The sequence below is a fragment of the Apodemus sylvaticus genome, chromosome X, assembly GCF_947179515.1.
Source record: "Apodemus sylvaticus chromosome X, mApoSyl1.1, whole genome shotgun sequence".
Taxonomy (NCBI): Eukaryota; Metazoa; Chordata; class Mammalia; order Rodentia; family Muridae; genus Apodemus; species Apodemus sylvaticus.
This window is the reverse complement of record NC_067495.1, coordinates 150,413,762-150,441,754: the sequence shown is the minus strand read 5'-3', so window position 1 is coordinate 150,441,754 and position 27,993 is coordinate 150,413,762. Positions and strand designations below refer to the sequence as shown.

The 27,993-nt window shown below is 43.8% G+C and overlaps 2 protein-coding genes across 11 annotated transcripts in view; one reads left to right on the top strand and one right to left on the bottom strand.

Moving 5' to 3' along the window:
* The window catches only part of Ikbkg (inhibitor of nuclear factor kappa B kinase regulatory subunit gamma), a 52,271-nt gene that overhangs the window by 14,500 nt on the left and 9,778 nt on the right, over positions 1-27,993 (bottom strand). For 3 of the 10 annotated variants that reach the window (XM_052171904.1, XM_052171908.1, XM_052171909.1), the window contains exon 1: positions 1,272-1,788. The gene's annotated coding sequence lies outside the window, so the exon portion shown is untranslated. Of the gene's footprint in view, positions 1-442; positions 873-941; positions 1,000-1,271; positions 1,795-3,282; positions 3,350-27,993 lie in introns of those variants that run through there. The other 7 variants (XM_052171902.1, XM_052171901.1, XM_052171900.1 and 4 more) reach the window with 7 other exon arrangements.
* On the top strand, positions 2,152-21,540 carry G6pd (glucose-6-phosphate dehydrogenase). Its single transcript, XM_052171899.1, has 13 exons — positions 2,152-2,274; positions 2,932-3,059; positions 15,782-15,819; positions 15,921-16,029; positions 16,842-17,059; positions 18,527-18,685; positions 18,913-19,038; positions 19,347-19,440; positions 19,567-19,753; positions 20,023-20,258; positions 20,358-20,434; positions 20,526-20,618; positions 20,719-21,540. The coding sequence occupies exons 2-13, from the start codon at positions 2,940-2,942 to the stop codon at positions 20,807-20,809; spliced, it is 1,548 nt and encodes a 515-aa protein (XP_052027859.1). The 5' UTR covers positions 2,152-2,274; positions 2,932-2,939; the 3' UTR covers positions 20,810-21,540.

The window sequence follows — 27,993 nt, the reverse complement described above, 5'->3', positions numbered from 1 at the left end:
CCTTTAAAAGACAGACAAAGGGGGACTGGGAATGTAGTTCAATGGTAGAGCACTTACCTAGCATGCACAAGACTGTGAGTTCAATTCCTAGCTATACACACACACACACACACACACACACACACGAGACAGAAAAGAGAAGAAACAGGTGGAAACACAGAAAAAAACAGATCTGAGAAGACAGAAGCTGAGAAGATTGATATAACCACAGGCCAAAGAACAGCTGAGCCACCCACAACTAAAAGACACATGAAGGATATTCTTGTACAACTTGCAGATGGAGCATAACCTTGTTCACCTTCTCATTTTAGTCTTCTGGCCCCCAGACCTGTGAGATATCAATTTTCTGTTCTTTTAAGTCACTGGGCCTGTGGTCATTTCTTACAGGACTCAAGAAAATGCAAATACTTGGTAAGAGAGACTTCAGGAGACCACATTGTACCTGAGAAGTGTCCAGCGGGGATAGAGAAGACCTCTTGTGTCTTCTGTGTGCTAAGAGGTTTGAAAGCGTGAATTGGGGTGCTTTTCTTTTTCACTGGCCCTTTGCAGTCAACTGGCCCCACAAAGATAACTCAAACTATTTCTCTCCCCTACCATGACCTCTTTTAAAGTTTCCATTTCTCCTAGTGCAAAATCAAAGTCCATACAACAGCCTACATGGTCCTATACCACCTATACTCCTTCCTTCCTTCCTTCCTCTTCACCAACTATTCTTCCTGGCTCTCTCTGCTCCTGCTAGTGGTCCTTTCTTTTTCCTAGGAAATGCCAAGAGAACACATTTATTCTCAGATCAGATAAATGGTATGAGGACAGGCAAACAGATTACTACTAATCATTTACAATGTGAACTGTTATTTAGTTGTGAAGGTATACATGAAAAATTTTTTAAAGACTTCAAATGCACTCAAGTTTGATAAACAGCCTGGCCCGATGACACACACCTGTTGCTCCAGCACTCGAAAAGCTGAGGCAGAATCTTGAGTTCGAGGGCTACCTGGCCTACAGTGCAAAAAGTGTTTCAGAAACAGTTTGATCAAAAGAAAATGTCTCCTAACTAAAGAGTTCTAGCACTACGGGCCAAGTCCTTAGGCGACAGGAGCAGTGAAGGGAAGTACAGATTCAATCTGACTAGCCACCCAAGTAACCTGGGTAGCGAATAACTAGACGCTTGCGGCAGAACAAACTGGGCCTAAAGGGGGGGGAGGGGGAGAGTCTCGGAAGCTGCGGAACAACCACCGTTGGACCCCTATCTTTGGAGAAGTGGACCACACCTGTCAGTAGAGTCGGCCAGAAGTGAACAGGGCAGGAGCAGCGGGATCCAACCGTTCCGACAGAATCGGAGCTCCTAGAAAGTCCTAGTCAGGCGGTCACCCTTCCCTCCTCTGCAGTGGAAAACCCCACTTCCGGCTTCCGGTGTCGTAAGTGTGGGATCCGGAAGTAAAACACAGACTCAAAGGCACGGAAATTAACCAGAGAACCAAAACCCCAAAGTGCCATACTCTGCTCCAAAGAAAAGTCTTAGATCGCCAGTCTGCACTGGCCAGCATAACAGCAGAATGCTCTTCAGTGATAAACATCAGAAACTTATACACACACTTTTTTTTTTTTGAGACAGAGTCCTACATAGACCAGGCTGGTCTCGAACTCAGTCTCTTGTTTCCGGTCTGCTGGGATTAAAGTAGTGTGTCACCACGCCCACACTCGCCTCCACCCCATTTTCAAGGCATCGCAGCCGCACTAAAACCCTAGTTTCAGTCTGGTCCTGCTACTGGGCTCCCTGCCGCCAGGCCCCTACCAAAGAAAAAGCCTAGAGGAAGCTGCGAAAGTCCAGCCCCAGAAGCCAAAGTAGCTGCTAAAGAAGGCGTGGCTATGCTGCTAACGGAAGTGGGGTCATTCGGAAAGGTGCAGGGCCTCGAGGGTCCAGCGGAAAGCTAGGCTACACATTATAACTGGGGTGACGATGGGGACACAGGAGAATTTTGTGGAGCTACACCTATGCCGGCAAAACATCGCGATCGCGGAGCAGGGGCATCCGGGATGGCCAAAGGGCGGGGCTGGCCGGGGATGCGCGCGCATTTACCTCTACTCCCCCCCCCCTCCTCCCGCAATGATAGAGTAACCCGAAGCTCCTCCCCTCCTGCCTCTCCTGAGGCGGGTCAGCTCAGTCAAAGCACACGCCCTCTTGCGTTAAATGGGCCAGCGAAGCTTAGCCCCCGGAAACGGGCTGTGTATTCCAGATCTGTGAACGCGTTTGGCAGAGGCAACTAAACTCAGGTAAAGGGGTGGTCTGATGGCATATCGGTGGAGGGACCTGCTGCCCGCTTGTACGCCGCATGCCCCTTTGATGCGCGCTAATCTACAAGGTCTTAACCCATCCCTTTGTATCCTGCACTTTCCCCGCATTGGGCCCATGAGGACTAGACCTTTAGAAGAGAAGGGACTTTCCGGGATCACCCAACTGGGCTAGAAGAAAGCTAGAGCTGAACTCCATCTGCACAATCAACGTGCTCAATTCATTTTGGAGTTTCTGGCAGACACTAGAGTACGATGGTCCCATATACAGAGTGTGATGCCCTGACCGGATTTTACCTAGCTGCCCAGAGTGGGTGCCCTAGGTGAATTCTATTAATGCTTTAGTACTTTCATAAAGTACAGCCCCCCGTGAAGGCACCATAGGAGATTATGGCTGGAGCCCAGACACAGCAGTTTCAGAGTCTCCGAATGCATGCATGCACGCACGCACAGAGAGAGAGAGAAAGAGAGAGAGAGAGAGAGAGAGAGAGAGAGAGAGAGAGAGAGAGAGAGCATTCCCAGCCAGTGGTTTTGATAATCGTCACCAGCCTGGTGAGAACCCAGAGGACCCTAGGATAAGGTTAAGTTGCCAATGCTTTTCCGTTCCCCTACCCTATCAATGAGCCTTTCTTCCACCAGAAAACATCATGGCAGAGCAGGTGGCCCTGAGCCGGACCCAGGTGTGTGGGATCCTGAGGGAAGAGTTGTACCAGGGTGATGCCTTCCACCAAGCTGATACACACATATTTATCATCATGGGTGCATCGGTGAGTCTCCCTTCAGGTCCTGAGTCTAAAAGATCAAATATAGCATTGTGCAAGGCACTTCTCTGTCTTTATCTCAACGTTCCCAACTGAGGGAACTGCTGAGGTACCCACAAGTTTTACTAGGTTGAATTCTATGGCATATATTCCCACCTGAGTGTCCTGATCATCACCAAAGTACCCGATATACATGTACTTGTGTCACATTTCAGAAATCTGTGCTCACCCGTTGAATGTAGACCAGACTTGGATCATCCAGGTTCTAAAGCACCACCCAGTTGGACTTCTTCCTCCTGGATGGAAAAAAACCAAGGTGCAATCAGGGAAAAGTCTGATTTTAATGAATCTGTAATTTGATAAATATTACAGTTAATTTCAGTGCAAGAATCTGAGGTCCTGCCTCTCCCTCTTTTCTTTCTACTGCATGAAGTTCCCTAGGGACAAACAAATCCTCTTTGCCACATCTTCCAAAGCCTACTGCAAATTTCTGTTCTTCCCACCTAGTCCCAGTTGTCCAACTGGAACAACTACCATTGTGCTCTGTTAGGAAAAACTGAAGAACAGAAGCAGTCAGAGAGTTGTTGTACTGATAGTATGCAGCGAGACTGGGGCAGCTGGGGGCTTAGTAAAGTCATGGGCTTAGACCAAATCACCCTCTTATGTGCTTTGTGACCAGGGCATGTTCAGTGACCAGTGTTCAATGGCAAAGGTAAACTCAATTGCTTGCTTTTAACTATGGAATCAGCTCACCCTCGTGTGACCATCTTCACTATTAACTTATTGTGTAATCTTGGGCAAGAACTTCATCAGAGCTAGTGTGTTCTTGAAAGGGTAGCCACTAGCCATGCAGTGGTGGCACACGCCTGTAATCCCAGCACTCTGGGAGGCAGACGCAGGTGGATTTCTGAGTTCAAGGCCAACCTGGTCTACAGAGTGAGTTCCAGGACAGCCAGGGCTATACAGAGAAACCCTGTCTCCAAAAAACAAGAAAGGAAGGAAGGAAGGAAGGAAGGAAGGAAGGAAGGAAGGAAGGAAGGAAGGAAAGAAAGAAAGAAAGAAAGAAAGAAAGAAAGAAAGAAAGAAAGAAAGAAAGAAAGAAAGAAAGAAAGAAAGAAAGAAAGAAAGAAAGGGTAGCCACTGGCTCAACATCTTCCACCCTGGACTCCTCAATGTTGGAGGAGCTCTGTGGGTTTTTGTTCATACAGACCATTGCCATGCACCAAGGGCACCAGCTGTAGGTCAGTGGTAAAGCACTAGCCTCATATGCATGAGGCCCTAGGTTCAATCGCAGTACTACCCAAAAAAATGGAGATCAGAACATGCCACCCCCTTTGTCAAACTTGTTTGTCGTCTGCGTTATATTTCTGAGGAAAAATAGGAGTGGGAGAACTTAGAAAAGGAATGCAGAAACAAGCTGAGGAGAAGGGCTCTGCCACTGAAAGGAGAAGGGAGAGACAAACCAAAGCACTGTCCCCTGACTCTCTGTAACTCTTAAGACCTAAGGGAGGTACTTAGTCTGAACACACAGTACAGCAGCCCTGGCTCCAGCCTAGTCACCTTAAAGGAGCTATGCATATATCTGCCACAAACCTTAGCATGTAGGACTCTGTCTTCAGTCTAAAGGGCCAACTGGAAGAGAAAGTAACTGAAGATTATTTCCCCTGCCCCACCCATGCTTTCATAAGTATGCAGCAACAATAACTCAGTCAGCAAAGATCATTTATAACTGTAGGACCTGAACTCTTAGACATCTCCTTGATAGGTTATTATGTGACCTGAAACAAATGGTTACATTTCTCTGAACCCTGGTGGTTTCCATCTAACAAACAAGGACCAGGAAGCTTCTCTGGCTTTATCCTAGGCTAATTATGTGAGTTCTGGCCTCAAGTTAAGCAACTTCCTTTCACTGCAATCAGTATGGTTCCCCTTTGCTCTCCTCTGCTCTGGGAGAACCCAAGCTTCCAGAGTAGAAATGGGAAGTACTAGTTCCAGCAAAAGGGAGTGTGGAAGAAAGAGAGATTTTCTAAAGAGCATCATTGTTTCTTTCTGTTCCTCTCAGAGCTTCTGAGACAGACAAACAAACCCTGTGCTTAGCCCCCAGAGTAGCTCCTGCCTGACACTTCACTAAATGCAGGAGGCAGGCAAGGCTAATCTAGGACACCTGCAAGTTCTCCATTCATTAGCAATCAAGTGTCTCCCAATCCACAATAGCCTCAGTTCCTATCCTCCTTGTGGGGACAGTGTACTTTAAGGAGATGCATGTAACAGAAGTCACAAATGGGCTCTTGTGTACTAAGATTCCTGCAACACACAGGTCCCAAGAGGACCTAAAGAGCAAGGCAAGTTGAGGATAAGGGCAACTGCCCTCTAAGTTGGGAACAAGCTCAGTGTGACCTAGAAACTAAAAGGAAGCTAGTGGCTGGCAGGCCCCAAGCCTAGGAAACTGGAACAAACTAAGGCAAGTTGATCCCAAGTAGCCATCCTCTGCCCCTTCCTCCCTAGGTCCTTACCCAGTCCTTACACATGTACCCAGCTTCCTTTGTGGAGACATTCTCAATCTGCCTCAGTGTAGCCATTCTTCTTCTCAGGACTTCCATCCCAACAAGAAAGGGAACAGAAATCCTTACTGTCCCACTCCAAAAATCCCTGTCATTATGGACCAGTGCAGGGAAAGAACTGAGCCTAAAAGGGCATCTCCCCAGCCAATAGGACTTTGACGAAGCTAGAGAGTGACTCTCCTATGCAAAAGAAATGGAGTAGTTATGGGAGTCCACATGGGCAGATGGGCTCACTACAAGGCCCATTTCTATAGACATCAGTTTCCCTACCTAGCCTATGTGACACCCATAGATACAGTGAGCACTCAGGGTCCATCCTGCAGACAGGCCTGTGTGAGTGACCCTGCAGTCCCAGCCCATCCCTCTACTTGGGTCATTTCAGAGCTGACTTCTCCCTTGAGCTAGTAAGATTCTTGCTGTGTCATGATGACCTTGGCATTCTCCCAAAACCCTGATGACTCATGGAGCCCCAGGGTGTAGGAAGGAGGCCTTTTGTTAGATTTTTTTAGCCTAGACCTACCTCATATTTCTCATTCAGTGGCTGGAAAATAGCTGATCCTCAGTCACAGTCTAGAACTCTATCTTGGGAAGCTAGGTGGATCCCTCATCCCCAGCAATCCTTGGGAACTGAGTGCCTCACTCCTGCAAAGCCTCCACTCAAATTCTCCCTAAACAAAAGTCTAGGTATGATTTGTCTTTTAAAAACGGGAGCCCAAACCTCAACTAACCATAGTACTCAGGTCTCTTTGCCCTTATCTGGCCAGATATCCAGTGGCTAAAGATCTTAATCATGTCTTAATTCTCCTAAGTCACCACATATCCTTAGGTGGATCCTTCCCCTGCCATGGTACTTGGGTAATGTGAGTGGGTGGCAAAGATGAGAGACTTCCAGATACCTCTCTAATTGCCCCCACTCCCACACATGGTAAGTTTAGATATTAGTTCTTCTCATGTTCCTTACTTCAGAGGAGTTCAATGAGACTCATGAAGCCAACAGGAAAGACAGGGTCATCACCATCCCTGAGAAGAATGGCTACCTCCCACCCCCACTGTCCTTAGTCCTACCTCACCTCCCTTGGGTGACTTGAAGCCAGGCAGACTGTCAGTTGCAGGGGCTGAGCTAAAACAAGGAGAGCAGGTTCTATGTCTTGTTAATTCCAAAGAGAACAAGAACAAACAGCTCTAGGTGTGGGGCAACTGTGACTCAGCAGACCAGTCCCCTGCCACCAATACATTGGTTGGAGTCTGTACTGATTCCTCCCAGTTAGTTGGAATTTGATCATAAGCAAACACTGCCTGCTTAGAGAAGTCTACAAGCCAGGGTTCTCATTGTTTCTTTTAGTATCTAGTTCCCAGCAAGCCCTTTTCCGGAGTGTGTGAGACCAGGATAAAACCCTCTGAACATGAGAAGTAACCCACATCCCACTAATGGAAGATTCCAGAGGCAGGCATTGAGGGTACTCTGGGGAACTAAGAACCATCCTGGGGGAGACCCTGGCCCAGAATTGGACTTGTCTAAGCTGAGCTTTGTTGGACCTATAAGGTCTTATACAACGGAGCAAAAACTTTGCCTAGCGGAGTGACTTGAGGGACAATAATTTGTCCACTCAGGTGGCTGTGCTAGGTATCACATGAGGGAGTGGCAGATGAGGAGGCTCCAGAGCAATAGAAGCCCAGCTAGCAGCAAGTCTTTGACATTTTCCTAAAGATAGTCATAGCATTGTGGTTACAAGGTGGCCATTGGGCTCAGGCTCTCAGAAGTTCATATGGAAGATGGCAGTTATCATAGGAACCCACTCTCTAGTGCTCAGGACTTTAATTCTGAGCAGTTGATAGACATGGGCACTGAATAGAGGGAATTGCTCGCTCATGCCAACACAGGGTGTTAGAGTTTGGCAACAGCCCTCTATGGAAGTTTTGGAAAACCAGAAGAACCTAGAAATGACATGCACACAATTGCTTCCATGGACCTGTCACTCAGCAAACCCCTGAAAACAAACAGTTAAGCCATGAAAATCTCTGAGTTCCTATAACCATCCTCATCCAGAACTGCCATTTCCCATAAAAATGGGTTATCAGTGCAGCTACATGGTTCACTCTCTTTTGTTTGTTAATATGTTACCAGAGATATACCACAAAGCTTCCTGCATGCTAACTAAGTCTACTTGGTTAGCCTCTGCCTCCCCTGAGCCTCTGCTCCCATTTTTTTTTTTTTGAGACAGAGTCCCACTATGTTTCCCAGGCTGACATTGAACTTGTTTTTCTCCTGTCTCAGCCTCCCAAGTACTGAGATTACAGGTATATACTAGTACTTCTGGCTTAAGTCATTTTTGAAGTTTGGATCTAAGATGGTATTACCACTACAGTGTTTTGATTTTATTTTATTTATTTTATGTATATAGGTATTTTTGCCTGCACATATGTCTGCACCACTTGCATGCCTGCTGCTCTCAGAGGTCAGATCCCCTGAAACTGGAGTTACAGATGGTTGTGAGCCATCATGTGGATGCTGGAAATCAAACTAGGGTCCTTTGAAAGAGTAGCTAGTGCTCTTAACCACCAAGCAACCTCCCCAGCCCCACTTCTTCATTTTAAAGAGATAGTCAGCTTAGGCTATGTAATCAGCTTGGACTGTGTTGTATACTAGTCTACTTGTGATAACAGGAAGTTGCCTGTTGAATAATGTGCTAAAGGGAACAGCAGTTTACTCTCTGGGGTCCCTGATCCATAGAGCCCAGCATCTTTCCAGGTCATGGTGATCGATCCCAGCCAGGTTAGGAATATTGTTCTAGCTGCATTCTGCATAGCTTATTTAAATTTTGCAAGGTTCATGCCACCCAGACCCACTCCATCTGAAAACTCATCTCAAACACCTGAGAAATTAGTGCCAAAATACCTTGTTAGATAAAGTGGTGTTTTGAGTTTTAATTAGATATTCCTGTAGTAAAAGTTTCAGCAAATTACTTTTGTATAAATATTCAGGTCCTTAAAACCAGAGTTGCTTTTTCTGTAGAGAGTGAGTTAGGATATAGATGGGCCCAGTGCCCAACTCCTGTTCCACTTGCTCACCTCTCCCCATGAAGTAGTAGTATCCTGTGTAGCATGGGTTCACACCTATCCCACATTCCTAATTAGAGGGTTTGAGATGAAAGGAAATGCCCTACTCTATTCTTCAAGAGCTTGGTAGCCATTTTTGCCCCTCCTTCGTGTATCTGGTTTGGCAGGGTACAAAATGAAAGCATGTTGGGCTGTTACTGATTACTGGAATTCTGAACTGAGTGTACACATTAGCTTGGAAATGAGCATCATGAACTTATTTCTGGGTTCTTTATAATATTTACTGTTGTAAATGGTATTGTCTTAAATTGCTTATTTTTCCAACTCATTAGTAAATGAATTTTATTACTGTTAGTAAATAAAAGCAGTTAGCTTGTACCTATTAATATTCACAGTGGAGTTTGGAGTGCTGTTTGGTTTATTCATTAGTTTTGCATTGTTACAGATCAAACCCATTGCCTAGCACTTGACTACTGAGCTATATATCCTTAGCCCCAAATATTTATAATTCTTATTGGAATGTTTCATCAAAAATGACACAGACCTTAAAGGCATAGCTAGACAACTTTTCACAAACTTGGCGCACTCTTGTAAATTTCTCCCTCATTACGAAAGGGGCTTGAAAGATCACTCATTGATTAAGAGTATTTGCTACTTTTGCTCAAATCCAGGTTTAGTTCCTAGTACCCACATCAGGCAGCTAACATCTCCTTGTAACTCCCAATCCAGAGGATCCAGTGCCCTTTTCTGCCTTCTATAGGTACCTGTACTAATATGCATATATACCCCCCAACATACCCATACACATAATTAAAAACAAAATAATTACTTAAATAAAAAGAAAAAACAGCATTATCATCTGAAGTCTTAGCACTGTAGATGCTGAAGCAGGAGATTCACTTCATGAAATACATTCAAAACTAGCCTGCCTAAGCAACATAACTTGACCCTAGATTAAAACATGTAAAACATATAGTGGGATACTACTCCTATAATTCTAGAAAGGTGGAAGGAGGAGGATTAGGAGTTCAGGGCTAGCCTTGGCTATATAGTGAGTTTGATGCTAGTCTAGGATACAGGAAACACAGTCTCAAAAGTTTTTTTTAAGTAACTAAAGCCAGGTGTACTGGTAAACACTTGTAGTCACAGCACTTAGGAGGCTGAGGCAAAAGGATTACCTTGAGTTTAAAGACACTCTGAGTAAGACCCTGTCTCAAAGCAACAGCAAAAAAAAAAGTATGTACCCAAAAACTCCCCCACTTTACAGCCATTGTTTCTCTAGTAGTAATATCAAACTTCCTATCCACCCCCTGCTCAATTATTTTCACCCTCTTTTCTTGGTACATATTATAATGCATAAATGATAGCTATATTGTTGATGGCCTAATCTAGGCCATTTCTGTCTTCCCACACAATTCTTGGGTACCCCTGCCAGCCAGTCTACCACCTCCCCAGGCAACCACTCATCTGAGTCCTGTCATAATAGTGTAATATTGCCCATTCTGGGGCTTTTCAGTGAATTTGAGCATAGAGTCTCTTATGTCTACCTTCTATGGTTTATCATAATATATATTTAAGATTTGCCAGCACTGAAATGGTAGCTCATTCCTGAGTAGCTGAATACAGATATACAGTTGTCCATCTGCATGCTGGTTTATTTGAGCATTTGGGGGCTATTTAAAATTAAAACTGCTATGAACATTCATGCACAGATCTTTGGGTTGCTGGATGCCTGCTTTTATTTCTCTGGAATAACACCTAAATATATATAGGTACTTCACTTGATAAGAGGCTGCCAGGCTGTCTTAGATTTAATCATTGCATGTTTCTACACACAGTCTATGAGTTCCATACCAATACTAGGTCTGTCTTTTGCTTTGGCTTTTTTCGGGAAAGGAGTTCTATTTGACATGGGTAGCTCAGCCTAGCCCAGAACACACTATGTTGCCCAGGCTAGCCTTTTACTCATGGAGTTCCTCTTCACTCAGCCTGGCTTCACTCAGTAGCCATTCTAATGAGTCTGAACTGGTGTCTTGTTAAATTTGCATTTTCTGACACCTGATGATCTTGAACATTTCCCATGTATTTTATGGCCATTCATGTCCATTATGGTGGAACATCTGGCCAAACCTTTTACCCATTTCAGTTAGATTGTTTTTCAGTGTCATAGGAGCTACTTAGATATTCGGGATACACGTAAATTTAGTGAATGCTATCTCTAAGGCTGAAACTTGTCTTTTTTGGTGCTAGGGATTATACTCTGGGCCCTGCATATGCAAAGCACATACCCTACCACTAAGGTCATAATGCCAGAATTGTCTATTTTCCTTCATTACTTTTGTTTTATAATACTGGATATTGAACCAGTCATATGCATGCTATTCATATTTTCTTCTGTCTCTTTCCTCTCCTATCCCTCCTACCCCTGGTGCAGGCCTTGAACTCACTATGTATCCAAGGATAACCCTGAAGTCCTTGTCCTCCTGCCTCTACTTCTGAAATGCTATGATTACAGGCTGCAGTACAATGCTGGCTTATGATTATTACTTTTTATCCTAAGAAATCTCTATCTACTCTTATCACTTTTTTAATCTAGCAACTTGGCCAATCTCTCGTTAATTGTATTAATTAGTCTGTAGTTTGATTTGAGGTAATTTTTAATAAACAAATTATCATCTAACAATGACAGGTTTTTGTCCTCTTTTCAAAACCTTATACCACTTTCTTCTTTTTTTTGTTTTGTTTTGTTTTGTTTTGTTTTATTTTTCGAGACAGGGTTTCTCTGTGTAGCCCTGGCTGTCTTGGAGCTCACTCTGTAGACCAGGCTGGCCTCGAACTCAGAAATCCGCCTGTCTCTGCCTCCCAGAGTGCTGGGATTACAGGCGTGTGGCACCACCGCCCGGCCCCACTTTCATTTTCTTGTCCTATGATACTGTCAAGGGTCTTTAGTTTAAGAGTTTAAGACTAACTAAAGAAACAATAGCAAGCAAGCATGAATTTTCTCATAGACACCCAGATGTATGTCTGTGATTATATTTGCAGAGAGATTTAACTGAAGAAGAGAGACCTAGCATGAATGTTCATGGCACACCCTATTGATTGGTGTCCCTGACTGAACAAAAGGAAATGGGAGAAAGTAAGCTAAGAGTCCATATTCATCTTTCTGCTTCCTGGCTGTCAACACAAACTTTACACCCCCATCACCATGCCTTCCCTGACATGGCAAACTGTACCCTCTAACTGTGAACCTGAATAAACCCTTCATCCCCTAAATTTCTTTCTGCCAGGTACTTTTTCATAGCAACAAGAAAAGTAAACAATACCCCATTCTGAATGGTGTTTTTAAGATGTTTGATAGATGTCCCAAATCAAATTAAAGAGATTTCATTCCCTCTTTGATAAAAAAAAATTAAATAGATTTCTTTTCTGAACCCCTTTATCTGTATTTGTGGAACTTAACAAAGTTGCTGTATTTTAAAAATCAATACACAGAAATAAAGATTTCGTTTTAATAAAAAGGCAGAAAAAAAGAAATAAAGATTTCTCAGAAGGCCTATTATAATTATAGCTACTCAGGATTTGGGGGCAGGCATTCAAAGCTAATGTTGACTACAAAGTAACTTCCTGGCCAACCTGAGTAAGTTTTTGAGACTCTATCTCAAAAGATATTTTAGGTAGGCATGGTGGAACATGCCTTTAATCCCAAGAAGTAGAGACAGGTGGATTTCTGTGAATTTGAGGCCAGCCTGTTCTTCGTAGCAAGTTCCAGGTCAGCCAGGGATAAAATCTGGAACTGTCCTACTTAGTGTTTCTATTGCTGTGATGAAACACCATGGCCAAAAGCAAGTTGAGGATAAAAGGGTTTATTTGGCTTACACTTCCACATGATAGACCATCACTGAAGAAATTCAGGAAATGAACCTGGATGCAGGAGATGATGCATAGAGGGGTACTTCTTACTGGCTTGCTCCTCATGGCTTGTTCAGTCTGTTTTCTTATAGGACCCAAGACATCAGCCAAGGTCGGGGCCCTCCCACATCAATCTCCTAAAATGTCCTACAGGCTTGCCTATAGGCTGATCTTATGATAGTACTTTCTCAATTGAGGCTCCGTCCTTTCTGATGACTCTAGTTTATATCAAGTTAACATAAAACTAGCCAGGACAGGGACTATATATAGTTCAGTAGTTGAATACTTGCGTAACATGCTTGAGTTCCTGAGTTCAATCACCAGCACCACATACACACACAATAGTTTTTCAGAATTTTTCATTTAATTTCTTTCAGGGGGTTTTGGTTTTGGTTTTTAGACTTGGTTTCTTTCTATAGCCTTAGCTGTCCTGGAACTCACTCTGTAGACTAGGCTGGCTTCAAACTCAAGAGATTTGCCTGCCTCTGCCTTCTGAGTATTGGGATTAAAGGTGTGCACCAACACTACTTGGCTAATTTTATATATATGATTTTTTATTTATGTGTCTGTCCGCCAGCCAGTCAGCCACATGTGTATGAATATCCACAAAGGCCAGAAGGTATCATTAAATTCCCTGGAACTAAAGTTATAAGCAGTTGTGAGCTGCCTGATATGGGTGCTGAAAACCCAACTTGGGACTCTGTACAAAAACAGCAAGTCTCTTAATAATACTGAACATCTCTTCAGCCCCTATTTAATTCTTTTAATGTGATTTTCAGTGATTGATTTTGTTATTGCTTTTGAGAGATGTCTCACTATGTAGCCTAAAATGGTCTTAAACTCATTATCCTCTGCCTCAGTATCAAAAGTACTGAGATTGTAGGCATGTACCACTATGCTGACCCTCAATGACCACTAACTTTGAACTGATAACAGCCCCCAACTCAGCTCTTTTGAGTACTAAAATTATAGTCAGTCATGTAACACCATGCCTAGCTTGCTTGTCTTTTTTTCCTTGCTACGTATGTGTCCTTCTGTGTGTGTGAAGATACATGTACATATGTGTGAGCCTATGTGTATATACAAAAAGCTGACATCAGGTATCTTTTTTCCATTGCTCTCTCTACCTTTATTCTTTGAGACAGGATCCCTCGTTGAACCTGTAGTTTCATCAGTACAGTCAGGCTAGCTGGCAAATGATTTCTAGGACTATATAGAGAAACTCTGACCCAATAAACAATCAGTCAGTCAATAGTTTCGCCTTTGTCATCAAGTTGTAGAACTAAAGTTCTCAAAGTGGTGTTAGAAGTATTCCCTTTACTCTGTCTTCAAGGGGAAGTTTACTTCAGACTGGAATTCTCCCTTCCTTGACTCTAGTAGAAGCCATTGGCAATGTTGTTCAAGCCAGGAGTTGTCTTTGTATCATTGCCACCCTTTAGGTCCATTCCTCTATTATATCTTAGGTTGGATCTTTTTTCTTAGACATTTTCCATCTTTCTGAACATGGTGGCACACATTTGTAATCCCACTACAAAGAAGGCTGAAGCAAGAGGGTTATCTGTTGTTTGAGGCCAGCCAGGACTACAGAACTACTTCCAGAACAACCAGAGCTACACAAAGAAAACCAGACTTGGGCATGGAGGCCGCCAACCTTGGTTACATGGCAAGGTCATATCTCAAAAAAGAAAATTAAAAAAAAATTAATTCTTCATCTCAGCCAGGCTGTAGTGGCACACACATTTAATCCCAGCACTCAGGAGGCAGAAGCAGGTGGATATCTGTGAGTTCAAGCTCAACCTGGTCTACAGGATGAATTCCAAGACAGCCAGGGCTATACAGAGAAACTCAATCTTGAAAAAAACATTCTCAGTCTCATTCTAACTTGTTAGGGTTTTGTTAGGTTGGGTTGGGTTTTGTTGTTATTTTGGATTTTGTTGGTGGTGGTAGAGTTTGAAATAGGGAAAGAGTCTTTTGGTATATACCTGAGGCTAACTTTGAAGTTTAGATCCTCTTCCTCCATCTACCCAAGTACTGGGATTCTAGACCTGTGCCATGAAGCCCAGCTTTTCTTTCTTGTTTTGGTTGTTTAGGTTTGTTGTTTGGTTTGGTTTGGTGTTTGGGGAAGTTGGTTTTATTTTGCCTTTTTTTTTAATAGTTCTTAATTTAGTCTTTGAGAATTTCATATATGTATACAATGCATTTAAAGCATATCACCCCTCCATTCTCCCTCTTAAGCACTCTGGACCCCCTTCCCCCTCACCCTCCGAATTTTTCTTTTTTTATAACCCATTAAGCATAATTATTGCTTCCTACATACTTATGAGCAGCTCCAAGGGGCCATGAAGAAAAATTATATTCCCCAGCAGCCATCAGCTTCCAGCAGATCCTTAGCTAGGGATAGGAGCTTGTGAACTACACACACACACACACACCATGCTGACCAACTTGATCTTATGTAGGCAACTACAGCTACTGTGACTTCATGTGTGCCACAGCCATGTCATATCAAGAAAATAGCAATTTACAACTCTCCTTCCCCATCCTCCAGCGCTCTTTTGTTAGTTTTCTACTCTATGTGTTGACTTGATTGTTTTTGTAGTGTGGGGGTGGAAATGAGAACCCTTGCCTACTCCAAAATCACTGAGCATCATCTCCAGCCCAATTTTTCCCTTGAATTTTTTTACTGCTACCTTTTTTTTTTAAATTCTGATTTGGAAGAGATGAGTGTCTCCCTATATATTGGGACGGTATATTACCACCAAATCTGGCCTTTGTTACTGAGACAAGACTTTACTCTGTATCATCAAACTTTTGCTGCTGTCATTTTTCTAACTTCCTAAACTGAATGACCATCTCATTGCCTTCTAGCTCCATTTTTGCTAATGTGAAATCTGAGGCCACATCTCACAGGTTTTGTTTTTCTTTTATGTGCTGCCTTTATCATCTTAAGCTCTAATGAATTCAATATCTAGAGTTTCATCTTAAACCCAGCAGAATCATCTACTAATCTGTATTGGTACAAGACTGGTACAGACTTAAGTCTCAGAGGTTCTCTGATATATTCGAGGGGCGGGGGTGGGGGAGGTGCATAGTAGATATATTTTTAGCTGAGTGCTAACCCTAAATGAGGACTCAGATCACCAGTGGTGGGGAATGATCTAGGTCATATCAGCTCTTTCTGACATGTTTCTTCTTCTGCAGGGTGACCTGGCCAAGAAGAAGATCTATCCCACCATCTGGTAGGTAATATCTCTACACTCCCCTGCCCCCAATACTCTCTATGAGGGACAGGCCTTGACCTTCCCTAGACAGTCTGAAAACAGCTGTATTGTACCCTCAGGTGGCTGTTCCGGGATGGCCTTCTTCCTGAAGACACCTTCATTGTGGGCTATGCCCGTTCACGACTCACAGTGGATGACATCCGCAAGCAGAGTGAGCCCTTCTTTAAAGTAAGTATAACATTGGATCCTGGAGCCTTGCTCTGCCCTTTCTTGTACCCTACAGCAAGACTAGCTCCAGGCATCCCTTGAGAAGACATGTCTCCATTCCCATCATAAGCAACAGTTCCCTCCCTTCTCATTTGACTTGCTAAGAGGCAGGGCCACCCAGAACACTCAAGCTCTGACACCTCCCTTGCCAACCACACAAAAGCTGTGTCTGCTTAATTGTGCCTTCTTCTCCCTGACCTCTGAGCAAGAACAGAGGAAGAAGGTCCCTACAGCCTCATATCTGTCTCTCAGCTCCACTCTGGCCTCATCCTACTATGCTCTGATGCCACATTGGGACATGCCAGTAGCTGGATGGAAGGACTCTTCCAAGTACCTCTTTTCCCTAGTAATTGCACTATCTTGGCATTTTTCTCACCACCTATAGTTTACTGTGATAATTTTAGAGAGACAGCCTTCTCCATCATTCTTTTTTCTCGGGTTTTTCCTGAAATCCAGTTTCTACTCTAGGCATGAGGTCCCTGAGGATATGTAAAATGTGCCAGCAATTTGCCCCACCTGCATACATTCCTGCTGTGTGTGCTTTAGCCCCTTCCCTGTGGGTACAAAAAGTTACCGTATGAACTCCTGTACTTAAAGAGCACTGACAGGACTCAAAGGAAACCCACCTTAGCTATGGAAAAATAAATTGTTGAGAGAGTGGGGGGTTGGAGGGACAGGTGCAGAAGGAGAAAGAAATTTTCCACTCCTTTAGGACAGAATAACTGTAGACTCTTGAGAAAAGTAGAAGCTGACATTTGTCTGTGTATCCCCAGGCCACTCCAGAAGAAAGACCCAAGCTAGAGGAGTTCTTTGCCCGTAACTCCTATGTAGCTGGCCAGTATGATGATCCAGCCTCCTACAAGCACCTCAACAGCCACATGAATGCCCTGCACCAGGGAATGCAGGCCAACCGTCTATTCTACCTGGCCTTGCCCCCCACAGTCTACGAAGCGGTCACCAAGAATATTCAAGAGACCTGCATGAGTCAGACGTAAGGCCTGTCTTTCTCCACTCCTGTCTGTTTTGCTCTTGTTTCTATTACTCTAAACAGCCCCCAGGTCAAGCCAGTCTAGGCAAGCTGAAAAGATGAATACCCCCAGTTTATTGTTCATATGGATTAGCATTCCAGAGAGAGACAGAGATGGAGATGGAGAGACAGAGAGAGAGACAGAGAAACAGGCTATAAATATTGAGTTTTCTAACAACTTTTGCTATTATCACACACATTAGGCAGCTTCTAACTTCCAAGGCTCTCACTACAAAATAGTGATCCCTTGTAACATTTCCCACCAGGACCATAAGATGACAGTGTTGCTCCACAGAACAGGTGCTCATTGTGAGAATTCCCCCCACCTCCCGCCTCTCTGAATCCCCAACAGACCCACAAGGGGGCAGTGTTGTTTCATAAGAGAATACTGCTCACTGCAAGCCATCTTTCTCTTCTTCCTGAATTTAAAAATACAACTTTAGCACTCTTAAAGTTATGAGTGGCAAAGAAAGGAACCTGGTCTTTTAAAATCAATGGAAATTTGGGCAAGGTGACACATATATAATTCCAGCACTGTGGATATTGAAGCAAGAGGATTGCTTGGAGTTCAAGGCTAACCTGTAATACATAGTGAGACTATCTCAAACAAAACAAAATTAAGCTGAGTGTAGTGACACACAGTTGTAATTTCAGTACTCAGGAGGCAGGAGAATCATTATGTTGTCACAGCCAACCTGGGCTACATACTGAATTTGAAGTCAGTCTAGTCTTAGTAAGAACATGTCTCAAAAAGAAAATAAAAGGTAATTTTAAAAATAAATAAAATCAATTAAACTCAGTTGCATTGAGCAATAACTGTAGTCCCTGCTACTCAAGGGATGAGGAAGGAGAACCCATTGAACCCAGGAGATCCAGGACAACCTGGGAAACTTCAAGAACATAAAACCATTGAGGAAAGCCAGACATGATGGCACAGTACCTATGATCCCAGCTCTTGGGAGGTAGAAACAGGAGAATCAGGAATTTAAGGTCATTCTTAACTACCTAACAAGTTCTGGGCCAACCTTGGATACATGACACTAATTAAAGTTAAACTAATAAGGAAGCTGTGTCCTTGACATCCCATCTGCCTTCTTTCCTGTTGGCTGCTTGGCCACTTCTGACCCACTAAGGATCTGGCATGGGGAGGTGTGGAATAAGGCAACCCAAGAATGTTCCAGTCATGCTACCCTAGCACCAAGATGTGAAAATCCCCAAAACTGTTCCAGTCCCTATCATGTTGTCAGGGAAGCTTCTAAGATGCTGTATATGCAGGGTAAGAAGCAATAGTAGCCAGCAGAGCTTCCCTGAGTCACCTGAGAATACAGTGTATGAATGCCCTGCTCCCTGGGGTAAGGGTCAAGATGACGTGGCCATAGGCCTATTCTTGGGAAAGGTTTGGGAAATAACATGATTGGGGGCTTCAAGCAGAGGCTGGAACCGCATCATAGTGGAGAAGCCCTTCGGGAGAGACCTGCAGAGCTCCAATCAACTGTCGAACCACATCTCCTCTCTGTTCCGTGAGGACCAGATCTACCGCATTGACCACTACCTGGGCAAAGAGATGGTCCAGAACCTCATGGTGCTGAGGTGCACAGGGGATGGGGTGGAAGGGGACCAGGACAAGGGTGGCAGTATAAGGAACCCCACCTGCCCTGCTGCCCCCAAATCAAATTTCTCCTAGATGCTGGGCAGGGTTCTAAGCTCTAGCTTGGCTCAGATACAGCCACTATACTGTAGAATCCCAAAGGTAGCATCCATTCATGGACCCTTCCACAATGTCTCCCATGCTAGCCTCTCCTCTGTACCTCCCACAGATTTGCCAACAGGATCTTTGGCCCCATCTGGAATCGAGACAACATTGCTTGTGTGATCCTCACATTTAAAGAGCCCTTTGGTACTGAGGGTCGTGGGGGCTATTTTGATGAATTTGGAATCATCAGGTAAGAACCCATATCCTACCCCAACTCAGCTCATCTTCACACTGAGAGGGCTAGTGTTCAAGTGAGCTGTTGGGGGTAACCATGAAGAGTATAACTCCCATCCGGCCAAACCCCAAAGGGAATAGGGATAGTATCTACTTCCTTGCCTTAGGATACTGGAAAGACACTAGGGATAAGGAAACAGGGTTTTCCAACTTATCACTAGAAAGCCTTGTTTGGTAATCCTAGGGAACCTAGAACTTAGTTATCCCCTTGTTTCCACCCTGGAAGTAGCATATAATTAGAGCATCTGCCTCTTCTGCTACTAGGGATGTTATGCAGAACCATCTCCTGCAGATGTTGTGTCTGGTGGCCATGGAAAAGCCTGCCACTACAGATTCAGATGATGTCCGTGATGAGAAGGTAAGTGGAAGCATGTCTCCCAGGTTCCCAGCAGCATGCCCCATAACAGGTAATTCTATGACAAGGCACTGGGCTCATATCCATTCCCCTACATCCTCCCTGTTACCTGCATTGGTTTTCTTCCAGGTCAAAGTGTTGAAATGTATCTCAGAGGTAGAAACTGACAATGTGGTCCTTGGCCAGTATGTGGGGAACCCCAATGGAGAAGGAGAAGCTACCAATGGGTACTTAGATGACCCCACAGTACCCCGTGGGTCCACCACTGCCACCTTTGCAGCAGCTGTCCTCTATGTGGAGAATGAACGGTGGGATGGTAGGTGACATTTCTGGGACCCAGCAAGGCAGAGTTAAATGTGCCCTCAAAAAGACACTTCTTGATATGGTCATGGTATGAATATATGGTATTCAGTGGTAAGGGATGCTGGAGAAGGAGGGCTACCATATGTGGGAAACCACCCTAGTCATTACTTATTCCACATGTACACATTCACACATATACACAGGCACAGGAACTCACTCTCTCTTCACACACACAGCACAAGACTAGGAAAGCCAGTCCCTGAGGTCATCCCTGCCCTCTAGGGGTACCCTTCATCCTACGCTGTGGCAAAGCCCTGAATGAACGCAAAGCTGAGGTGAGACTGCAGTTCCGTGATGTGGCAGGCGACATCTTCCACCAGCAGTGTAAGCGTAATGAGCTAGTCATCCGTGTGCAGCCCAATGAGGCGGTATACACCAAGATGATGACCAAGAAGCCTGGCATGTTCTTCAACCCTGAGGAGTCAGAGCTGGACCTAACCTATGGCAACAGATACAAGGTTCAACAGGGAGGACCACCTGGGCAAGGCCCTAAGGGAGGCCCTGGGTGGCTGAGTACAGTAGTATCAGCAGCATCCCCCCCTTTCCCAAACCTGCAGAATGTGAAGCTCCCTGATGCCTATGAACGACTCATCCTGGATGTCTTCTGTGGGAGCCAGATGCACTTTGTCCGTAGGTGAGGAACCCCCAGCCTAACATAGGCAAGAGGGATGGTCTTCTCACTCTGTCCATGTGTGTCTCTACTTTCTTACACTGTATCCCTTCAGTGATGAACTCAGGGAAGCCTGGCGTATCTTCACACCACTGCTGCACAAGATTGATCGAGAAAAGCCCCAGCCCATCCCCTATGTATATGGCAGGTAAGGAAAAGATGGGAGCTAAGAGAGCCAAGCCAAATGAAGCAGGGCAGTGGGAATTACCAAGGATAAAGGTCACTCATGTCTCCCCTTTACCTCCCAGCCGCGGCCCCACAGAGGCAGATGAGCTGATGAAGAGAGTGGGCTTCCAATATGAGGGTACCTACAAGTGGGTGAACCCTCACAAGCTCTGAGCCCTGGAACTTATACCATCTGCACTCTGCCCCTTCTGGCCATCCTTTCTGCATCTGCCTTTCTCACCATCTAACCCTATATTAGGACTATTGACCCCATATTGGAAGGATTTTGGGACCATAGGCCTTAGCTACACATTCTAGTCCCTGGGCTTGGGCCACCATTCTGTCATATGCTGCTGCCACTGCCACCTACACTGAGCCCAGCTACATTCCTCAAATACCAGGCATTCAAAGCTCATTGTAATATTTCAGGGCCACCACTGGCCCTATCTGAGCCACCCATCTTTCCAGAAGACCTATATCACCTCCTCCCTTCCAGCCCCTGCAGAAAGACCACCTATCAGTCTTTCCCTGGACTCCTTAAGACAGGAGTTAGGAACAATGGGGAGGAGCCTTGGGCCTCAGAGGGACAATGACCAGGCCACACTCCCCAGAGGCAATGGGCAAGCTCCAGAAAACTTGAAGGAAGTGGTCAAGGACAACCATGTGAGAGGACCTGCCCATGGCCATACTAACCTCAGTGCTACTTGACATTCCTCACCAGCTGGAAGAGACCTCATGCTGCCTAGCAATATTTGGGGGGGGGGGGCTCTAGATGTCCCCTAACCAATTCCATACTGCATGATCAACCTCATCCCACCTATGGGCAGCCTTCTTACCAAAGGAAGGTAAGAGCAGCAGCTAGAATTTTCCTACCCCAACCCTGCCATTAAATCCTTAAAACAGTTTTACCTGTCTCCTTGTCCTTTTCTCCCTGCAACCAGGATCATGAAGGAAAGACCTATTATTTCCCCACTTCCCATATTTATTAGGGTTCTATAAAGAAACAGAACTGATAAAACATATATACTGGAGTTGCTTACAAGCTACAGTCCAAGTAGTCCTTTTAAAAAATGGCTACATATTTTGAGGAAACACCTGGAGTTTGTGCTAGAGCAGTCTGTTGATTTGAAATCTTCTGGGACAGTCAGACTAGAAAAAGAAGGTAAAGTTAAGGAGTTTAGGAGAAATTTTTTATCTTGAGTGTACTTCTAGGCCCAAAGCCCTGACATTTGGTGAAAGGGAATCCCAAGACCAAGGAAAAGTGGAGAGATACCACCACCATGAATAGGTAACAGACAAAATAGGCAGGTGGGGAATAGGTTATTGATTGACGATTCTTATCTGGAGTCCACTGAACCACTGAGAGATGATTTAAGTCAGTAACCTGAAGCTTGCAAGAATTTTTTTAAAGCTTATATACATTAAACATGTTTTAGTACAATAAGAAGCACTTTTGAGTTTATACTTAGAAGATAACCAAAGGAAATCTAAAATTTGAGCTTGGGACTGTGATAACATTAGCAGTGCTTTACCAGAAATAGATTAATAGCTTATCAGAACTCCACTGATTAAAGAGATTTTTCCCATAGAGGAATTTGGGGGATTTACCAGGCAAAGTAGGGCAATCAACCCAAAAAAGTGTCTACAGTTTGTACAGAGCCCTGGCAGCTGGCAAGGCATGGGACAGTTTTACCCTGTGATTAACACTACCACAATCTAGGTAGAGTCATCAAGCCCCATATATCTTCTTTAGAAACCCCACTAGGAATGGGCAGTTCTATTATAGGAAGCTTAAACATTTTAAATGCCATATTCAGCAGATCTCTGAAGAATTTGAGGACCATCTGTCTATTAACTATACATGATTTGCTTTAGGCTTAACCTTGAAAACACATATAGAAGGCTACATAAAGCTTGTTATGAAATGAAGTTTACAAGTTAGTAACATAAAGCTGAGATTTTAGAGTGTTATCCTGTTAGGTTTGAACCTTAAAATTTGAGTTGAAGATTTAATATCATCAAAATAAAATTATCATGGTTTTTCTATGACTTAGTTTATCCAAATAGCTAAAGTTTAAGTAAACAAAGACAAAGGTGTTGGACATATATTATTATGAACCTGAGTAGACCTTAGTAATTCATAAACTTTGATTATCAAACATACCTTATTTTGCAAACATACCTTATTGTTGTTACTTATTGAAGTAACCTATTGTTGAAAAGTTAGCAAAGACATAAGTAGTTAGGCATACATCTTAAATCAGCTTTTGTTAATGTAAGTAGACCTTTATAACCTTAAATTTTATCACTATAGAAATCCATAATCCAAAATATTTTAGAAACCTGTTGTAGTTTCCTTAGTCTAAAAGGAGATTTAATGATAAGCAGAGGACTCAGTAGCACTGAGAAGTTTTATAACTGTTGCTTTATACCATGCAGTCATCTCATGCTGGCTTTGAATGCACAAAGATCCACCTGCTTCTGCCTCCCAAGTGCCAGGCTTAAGGGTATACATCACACAGTATAGAATATTTTTATTCGTTTCAGGCATGACAGTTATACTTCTGGTCAAGGTCCTCCAGAGCATCCAGCAAGGTTCTATGGACAAGTTGGGCAGCACTTGGGAGGCAGAGGCAGGCAGATTTCTGAGTTCGAGGCCAGCCAGGTCTACAGAGTGAGCTCCAGGACAGCCAGGGATACACAGAGAAACCCTGTCTCTAAAAAACCAAATCCAAAAAAAAGGTTCTATGGACAAGATTGGAGGCCAGGCTTTAACACAGGGATAGGCCCTCATTCTCCATCCTCCTACTGCCTATGCCTGAAATGGGTGAGCTGATAGTGCCACTGAGGTTGGGCCTGAGAGCTGGCAGGGCAAATGTGTGCAACAAGACAAGGCTGTCCCCATTGTCCTCTGGGGCTAAGAGCTGTGAGTTATGGAGGCTTTCCAGACTAACCTCACCACTTTGACCACAGCCCATGAAAAAGCATGTAGAAAGAAGTGGAATAGCTTCTTGGGGACAGGGCACAAAGCCCATGTGAGACCTCAATACCACTTCCACAGTCATCTCCTATTGGTTTTCATGAATATCACTCTTCTCATCATGTTTAGATAAAAGGCCACAGTTTCTCTTTAACCCCATGATACAGAGAGACTTCTTCTGACTCCTGGTACAGCAGCCAGGTGGCTACAGTGAATAGACAAGGTTTTACAAAAGGTAGTGAAGATGTAAAGCCTGTCAACCCCAAAATGGCAGAATCTTGCCCATCTTTCCTTAAAGCTGCCCCCACACCTTCCTCCAGACACCATCAAGGGGCACCAGCCTCATGCCTGTTCTTGGGAAAGCACCTTTTAAATCCTCAACCACCTTGAATGGTTAGAGTGGGTTTTCAAAGCCTCAGATGTTCATCTGAGGATGGTATTAACATTTTAGGGCAAGGGAAAGCAGACAAAGGCACCAAAAAAATGGTACTGACCATGTGGAGGCTCTTTGTGCTTAAAGTTCTGAAGAAACCCTCAGGTTGCACCCCAACTTTTACAGACTCCAAGAGATGTAGCAGACTTTGAGAGTAGGAAACCTGCTGGCATAGTGTCCCTAAAGCAGAAACTCCTATAAAGGGGCAGCACAGGGAGCCTAAAATACAGAAGAGACGTGGGAGTAACTGAGTAAACAAGAGGAAGGACTGAGGACAGCATCCTGATCCTATGCCAAAGTGCTAATGAAGACACTGCTTTCACGTTACCTCTGGGTGTGTGTGTATATATATGTATAGGGTGCCCTTACTAAACTCAGATCCTTTGTAAGACCAGCAGGCACACCTAAGCACTAAGCCATTTCTCCAGTACATTTACCTTAGTTCTGATGCAAACATTAGTGCTGAGATTCATGGCATGATCTGTGGAGATAAACTGACATAGAATCTCTATATGCCTATACTGGATGAAATCAGAAACTTGTAGGTGGAACAGTTAACTGTAACCACAGATGTTTGTAGCTGCACTAGAATAGAGATATTTTAAGTCTGGACTACATTAGCTGCCTCTGGATGAGAAAACTATAGTAGTACATGAAGGCCCAAGTGATGTTGCTTTTCACCTTGGCTCCAGGTACAAGTGATAGCATTCAAGTGAAATCAAAGATTTTAGTCCCTACATTGAACAGAATGAGGGGGTAGGTGAAGTCATCATACCAATTCAACCCTAGAACACAAAAACACAGATGGGGACTCTCAACTATCACCTAGAATCTTATTTAATATGAGAGTAAGGTAGGATAACATAAAACATAAGAGAGAGGTGAGGGCATTCAGCTGATCACTCAGATGTAAGTCCCTACCAAGGACCAAAGGCAGAGTAAGCCAGCACTTCAGGAATGATGACATAATGAGGCTGTTGTGGGAATCATTCTGGAATAAGCACCCTGACACCAATGAGAGTGAAAGAGAAATGTCCCCAATAGAATGAAGTCAGGATAGCTTCTGAAAGGCTTTAATTCTGGGTCTAATTTGTAAGCAGGAGTTTACAAAAGCATGCTTGGCAGTTTGAAAGTGGTTAAGGGCAATGACCCATTGTTTGAGCTATTTCTCCAGGTCATTCTGTCCCAGGTAGCAAGTGAAGTCATGGTTGGCAAATAGATAGTACAAGCAGTGATTTAAGTAAAACAATAAATCAATAAACCAGTATCTAGTATTTGGTCTTTTCTACCTTATTACTTCAGAGGCATGACAAGAAGTTCAGCAGACAGTAAAGGCCACCTCAGCTCCATGTAGTCACACAAATCAGAAATGGAGAGCCAAGTGCAACTAAAATCCAAGATTTTGGTCCCTACACTGAGCAGAATGAGGGAGAAAGTGAAGTCATTCAGCTGCCACTTCAACTCTGGGACACAAAAACACAGATGGGAACACCTAAGATCTTGTTTAATACTAGAATAAAAACAAAAGATGTAGATAGTCCACTGTCACCTCAGCTTTGAGGGTCACACCTATCACCCCAGCCCTAGAGAGGTAGAGGCAGAAAGATGAGAAGTTCAAGGACATCTTTGGCTATATAGCAAGGTGAAAGCCAGGCTAAGAAATATAAGCATCCCATTTCAGATTTTGAAATGAAGAATGGCAATCTTACTGCGGTAGTTTGAATAGGAATGGCCCCCATACATTCATGTGTTTGAATTCTTGGCCATAGAGTGGCTATATTAGTAGGTGTGGCCTTGTTGGAAGAAGTGTGTCACTGTGGGGGAGGGCTTTCAGGTCTCATATATGTTCAGGTTACACTTAGTGTGAAGCACAGTCTCTTCTTTGATGCCTGAGGATCAAGATATAGAACTCTTGACTCCCCCAGCACTATGTCTGCAGGTGTGCTGTTACGTTTCCTGCCATGACAGTGGACTGAACCTCTGAACCTGTAAGCCAGCCCCAATTAAATGTTGTCCTTATGAGAGTTGTCTTGGTCATGGTGTCTGTTCACACAGTAAAACCCTAACTAAGACATTGATATAAAGGTAATTCACTGCATTAGCTCTGAGAATAGATCTGGAGACTTTGATAAACACTAAAGGAGCCCTCTAGGATAGGCGAAGACTAGCAGGTGGCCTTCCTGGAGATGGCCCACCATTTTCGCATGGACTGCAATTGGTGAGCCTGATAGCAAGGTCCCAAAGAGACTTCATTCTCAGGATTGCTTCTTGCAGCTGATATGCCTTTCCTGTCCTTATTAAATTAATATAATAATCCTTGGCATTGGCCTACCCTGTTGATCAGATTTCCTGCAGATCAAAATAAAGATGAACTTTCATGAATTAATACTGATTAGATGAATTAATGATTTGGTAGAATTCCTGATTTGATTCAAATAATCTTAGGAAGAAAGTTTTAAAAGATGGTTTCAGCGGGGCAGTGGTGGCGCACACCTGTAATCCCAGCACTTGGGAGGCAGAGGCAGGCGGATTTCTGAGTTCAAGGCCAGCCTAGTCTACAGAGTGAATTCCAGGACAGCCAGGGCTACACAGAGAAACCCTGTCTCGAAAAACCAAAAAAAAAAAAAAAAAAAAAAAAAAAAAAAAAAAAAAAAGATGGTTTCAGTTATTTTGCTAAAAAGATGGCTCAGTGGATAAGAGCACTGACTGCTCTTCTGTAGGTCCTGAGTTCAAATCCCAGCAACCACATGGTGGCTCATAACCATCCACAATGAGATCCGATGCCCTCTTCTGGTGTGTCTGAAGACAACTATGGAGTACTTACATATAATAATAAATAATTGGGCCAGAGCTAGCGGGGCCTGAGCAAGCAGAGGTCCTGAGTTCAATTCCCAGAAACCATAAAATGTCTCACAACCATCTGTACAGCTACGGTGTATTCATATACATAAAAATAAATAAATCTTGAAAAATAATAAAGAATCAAGAATAGAATGTGCCTACTCATCATAATAGTAAGTAAAGGCTGCATAATAAGAAATACAATGAGCTTTCATAATTACACTAAAAGGAGATATAGGCTTGGAACTTATTTGTGTTTGAGGAAAAGCATTCAGGTCCAAGGATGAAGCCACAGGTGAGCACTATGATAAGACAAGGCCACGTGAAAACTGTTGCTTTGAACTTATAATGAGTATATAGAATGAAACAGTGCTTTGAACTTAATATCAACATCCTTCTGTAACTCCCATTTTGTGTAAAATTTTATCTCTGAGGTAATTTTGTTGTTGTTTTGGGGGGGGGGTGTTGGTGGTGGTGGTTTTTCGAGACAGGGTTTCTCTGTGTAGTCCTGGCTGTCCTGGAACTCACTCTGTAGACCAGGCTGGCCTCGAACTCAGAAATCCACCTGCCTCTGCCTCCCAAGTGCTAGGATTAAAGGCGTGTGCCACCACTGCCTGGCTGAGGTAATTTTCTAAAGAACATTTTGTCTGAGAAGGTACAAAAAGGCCAGAGAAAAGGAATAAAGCTGTTGGTTGGATGGTTTGACTTAGAGAGCTCTGTCCCATCCATCCATCCATCCATCCATCTACCCATCTATCCAATATGTATGTCTGTTTGTCTATATGTATGTGTGTAGGTAAATGTGTATGTGTGTAAGCATGCATAAATATTTGTGGAAATGATTGTGACAGTCAGGCCCGCCAGAGTGTGGGTGTATAAATGTATATGTGCCCATGCATATTTGCCTGTATAACGCATTTTGATTCTTTTCCTTTCCTCCCTCTCTGGTTCACAGAGATTTAAGCAGCCTAGCCACGAAGGCTTCTGGCTGCCGGGACAGAGAAAGGAGCACTAGCAATAAATCCTTTTACTTAATTCCCTGGTGCTAAACAGCATGTGTTAATCACCAAATATTAGCACTTAAGCAAAAGTAAGAGTTAAGTT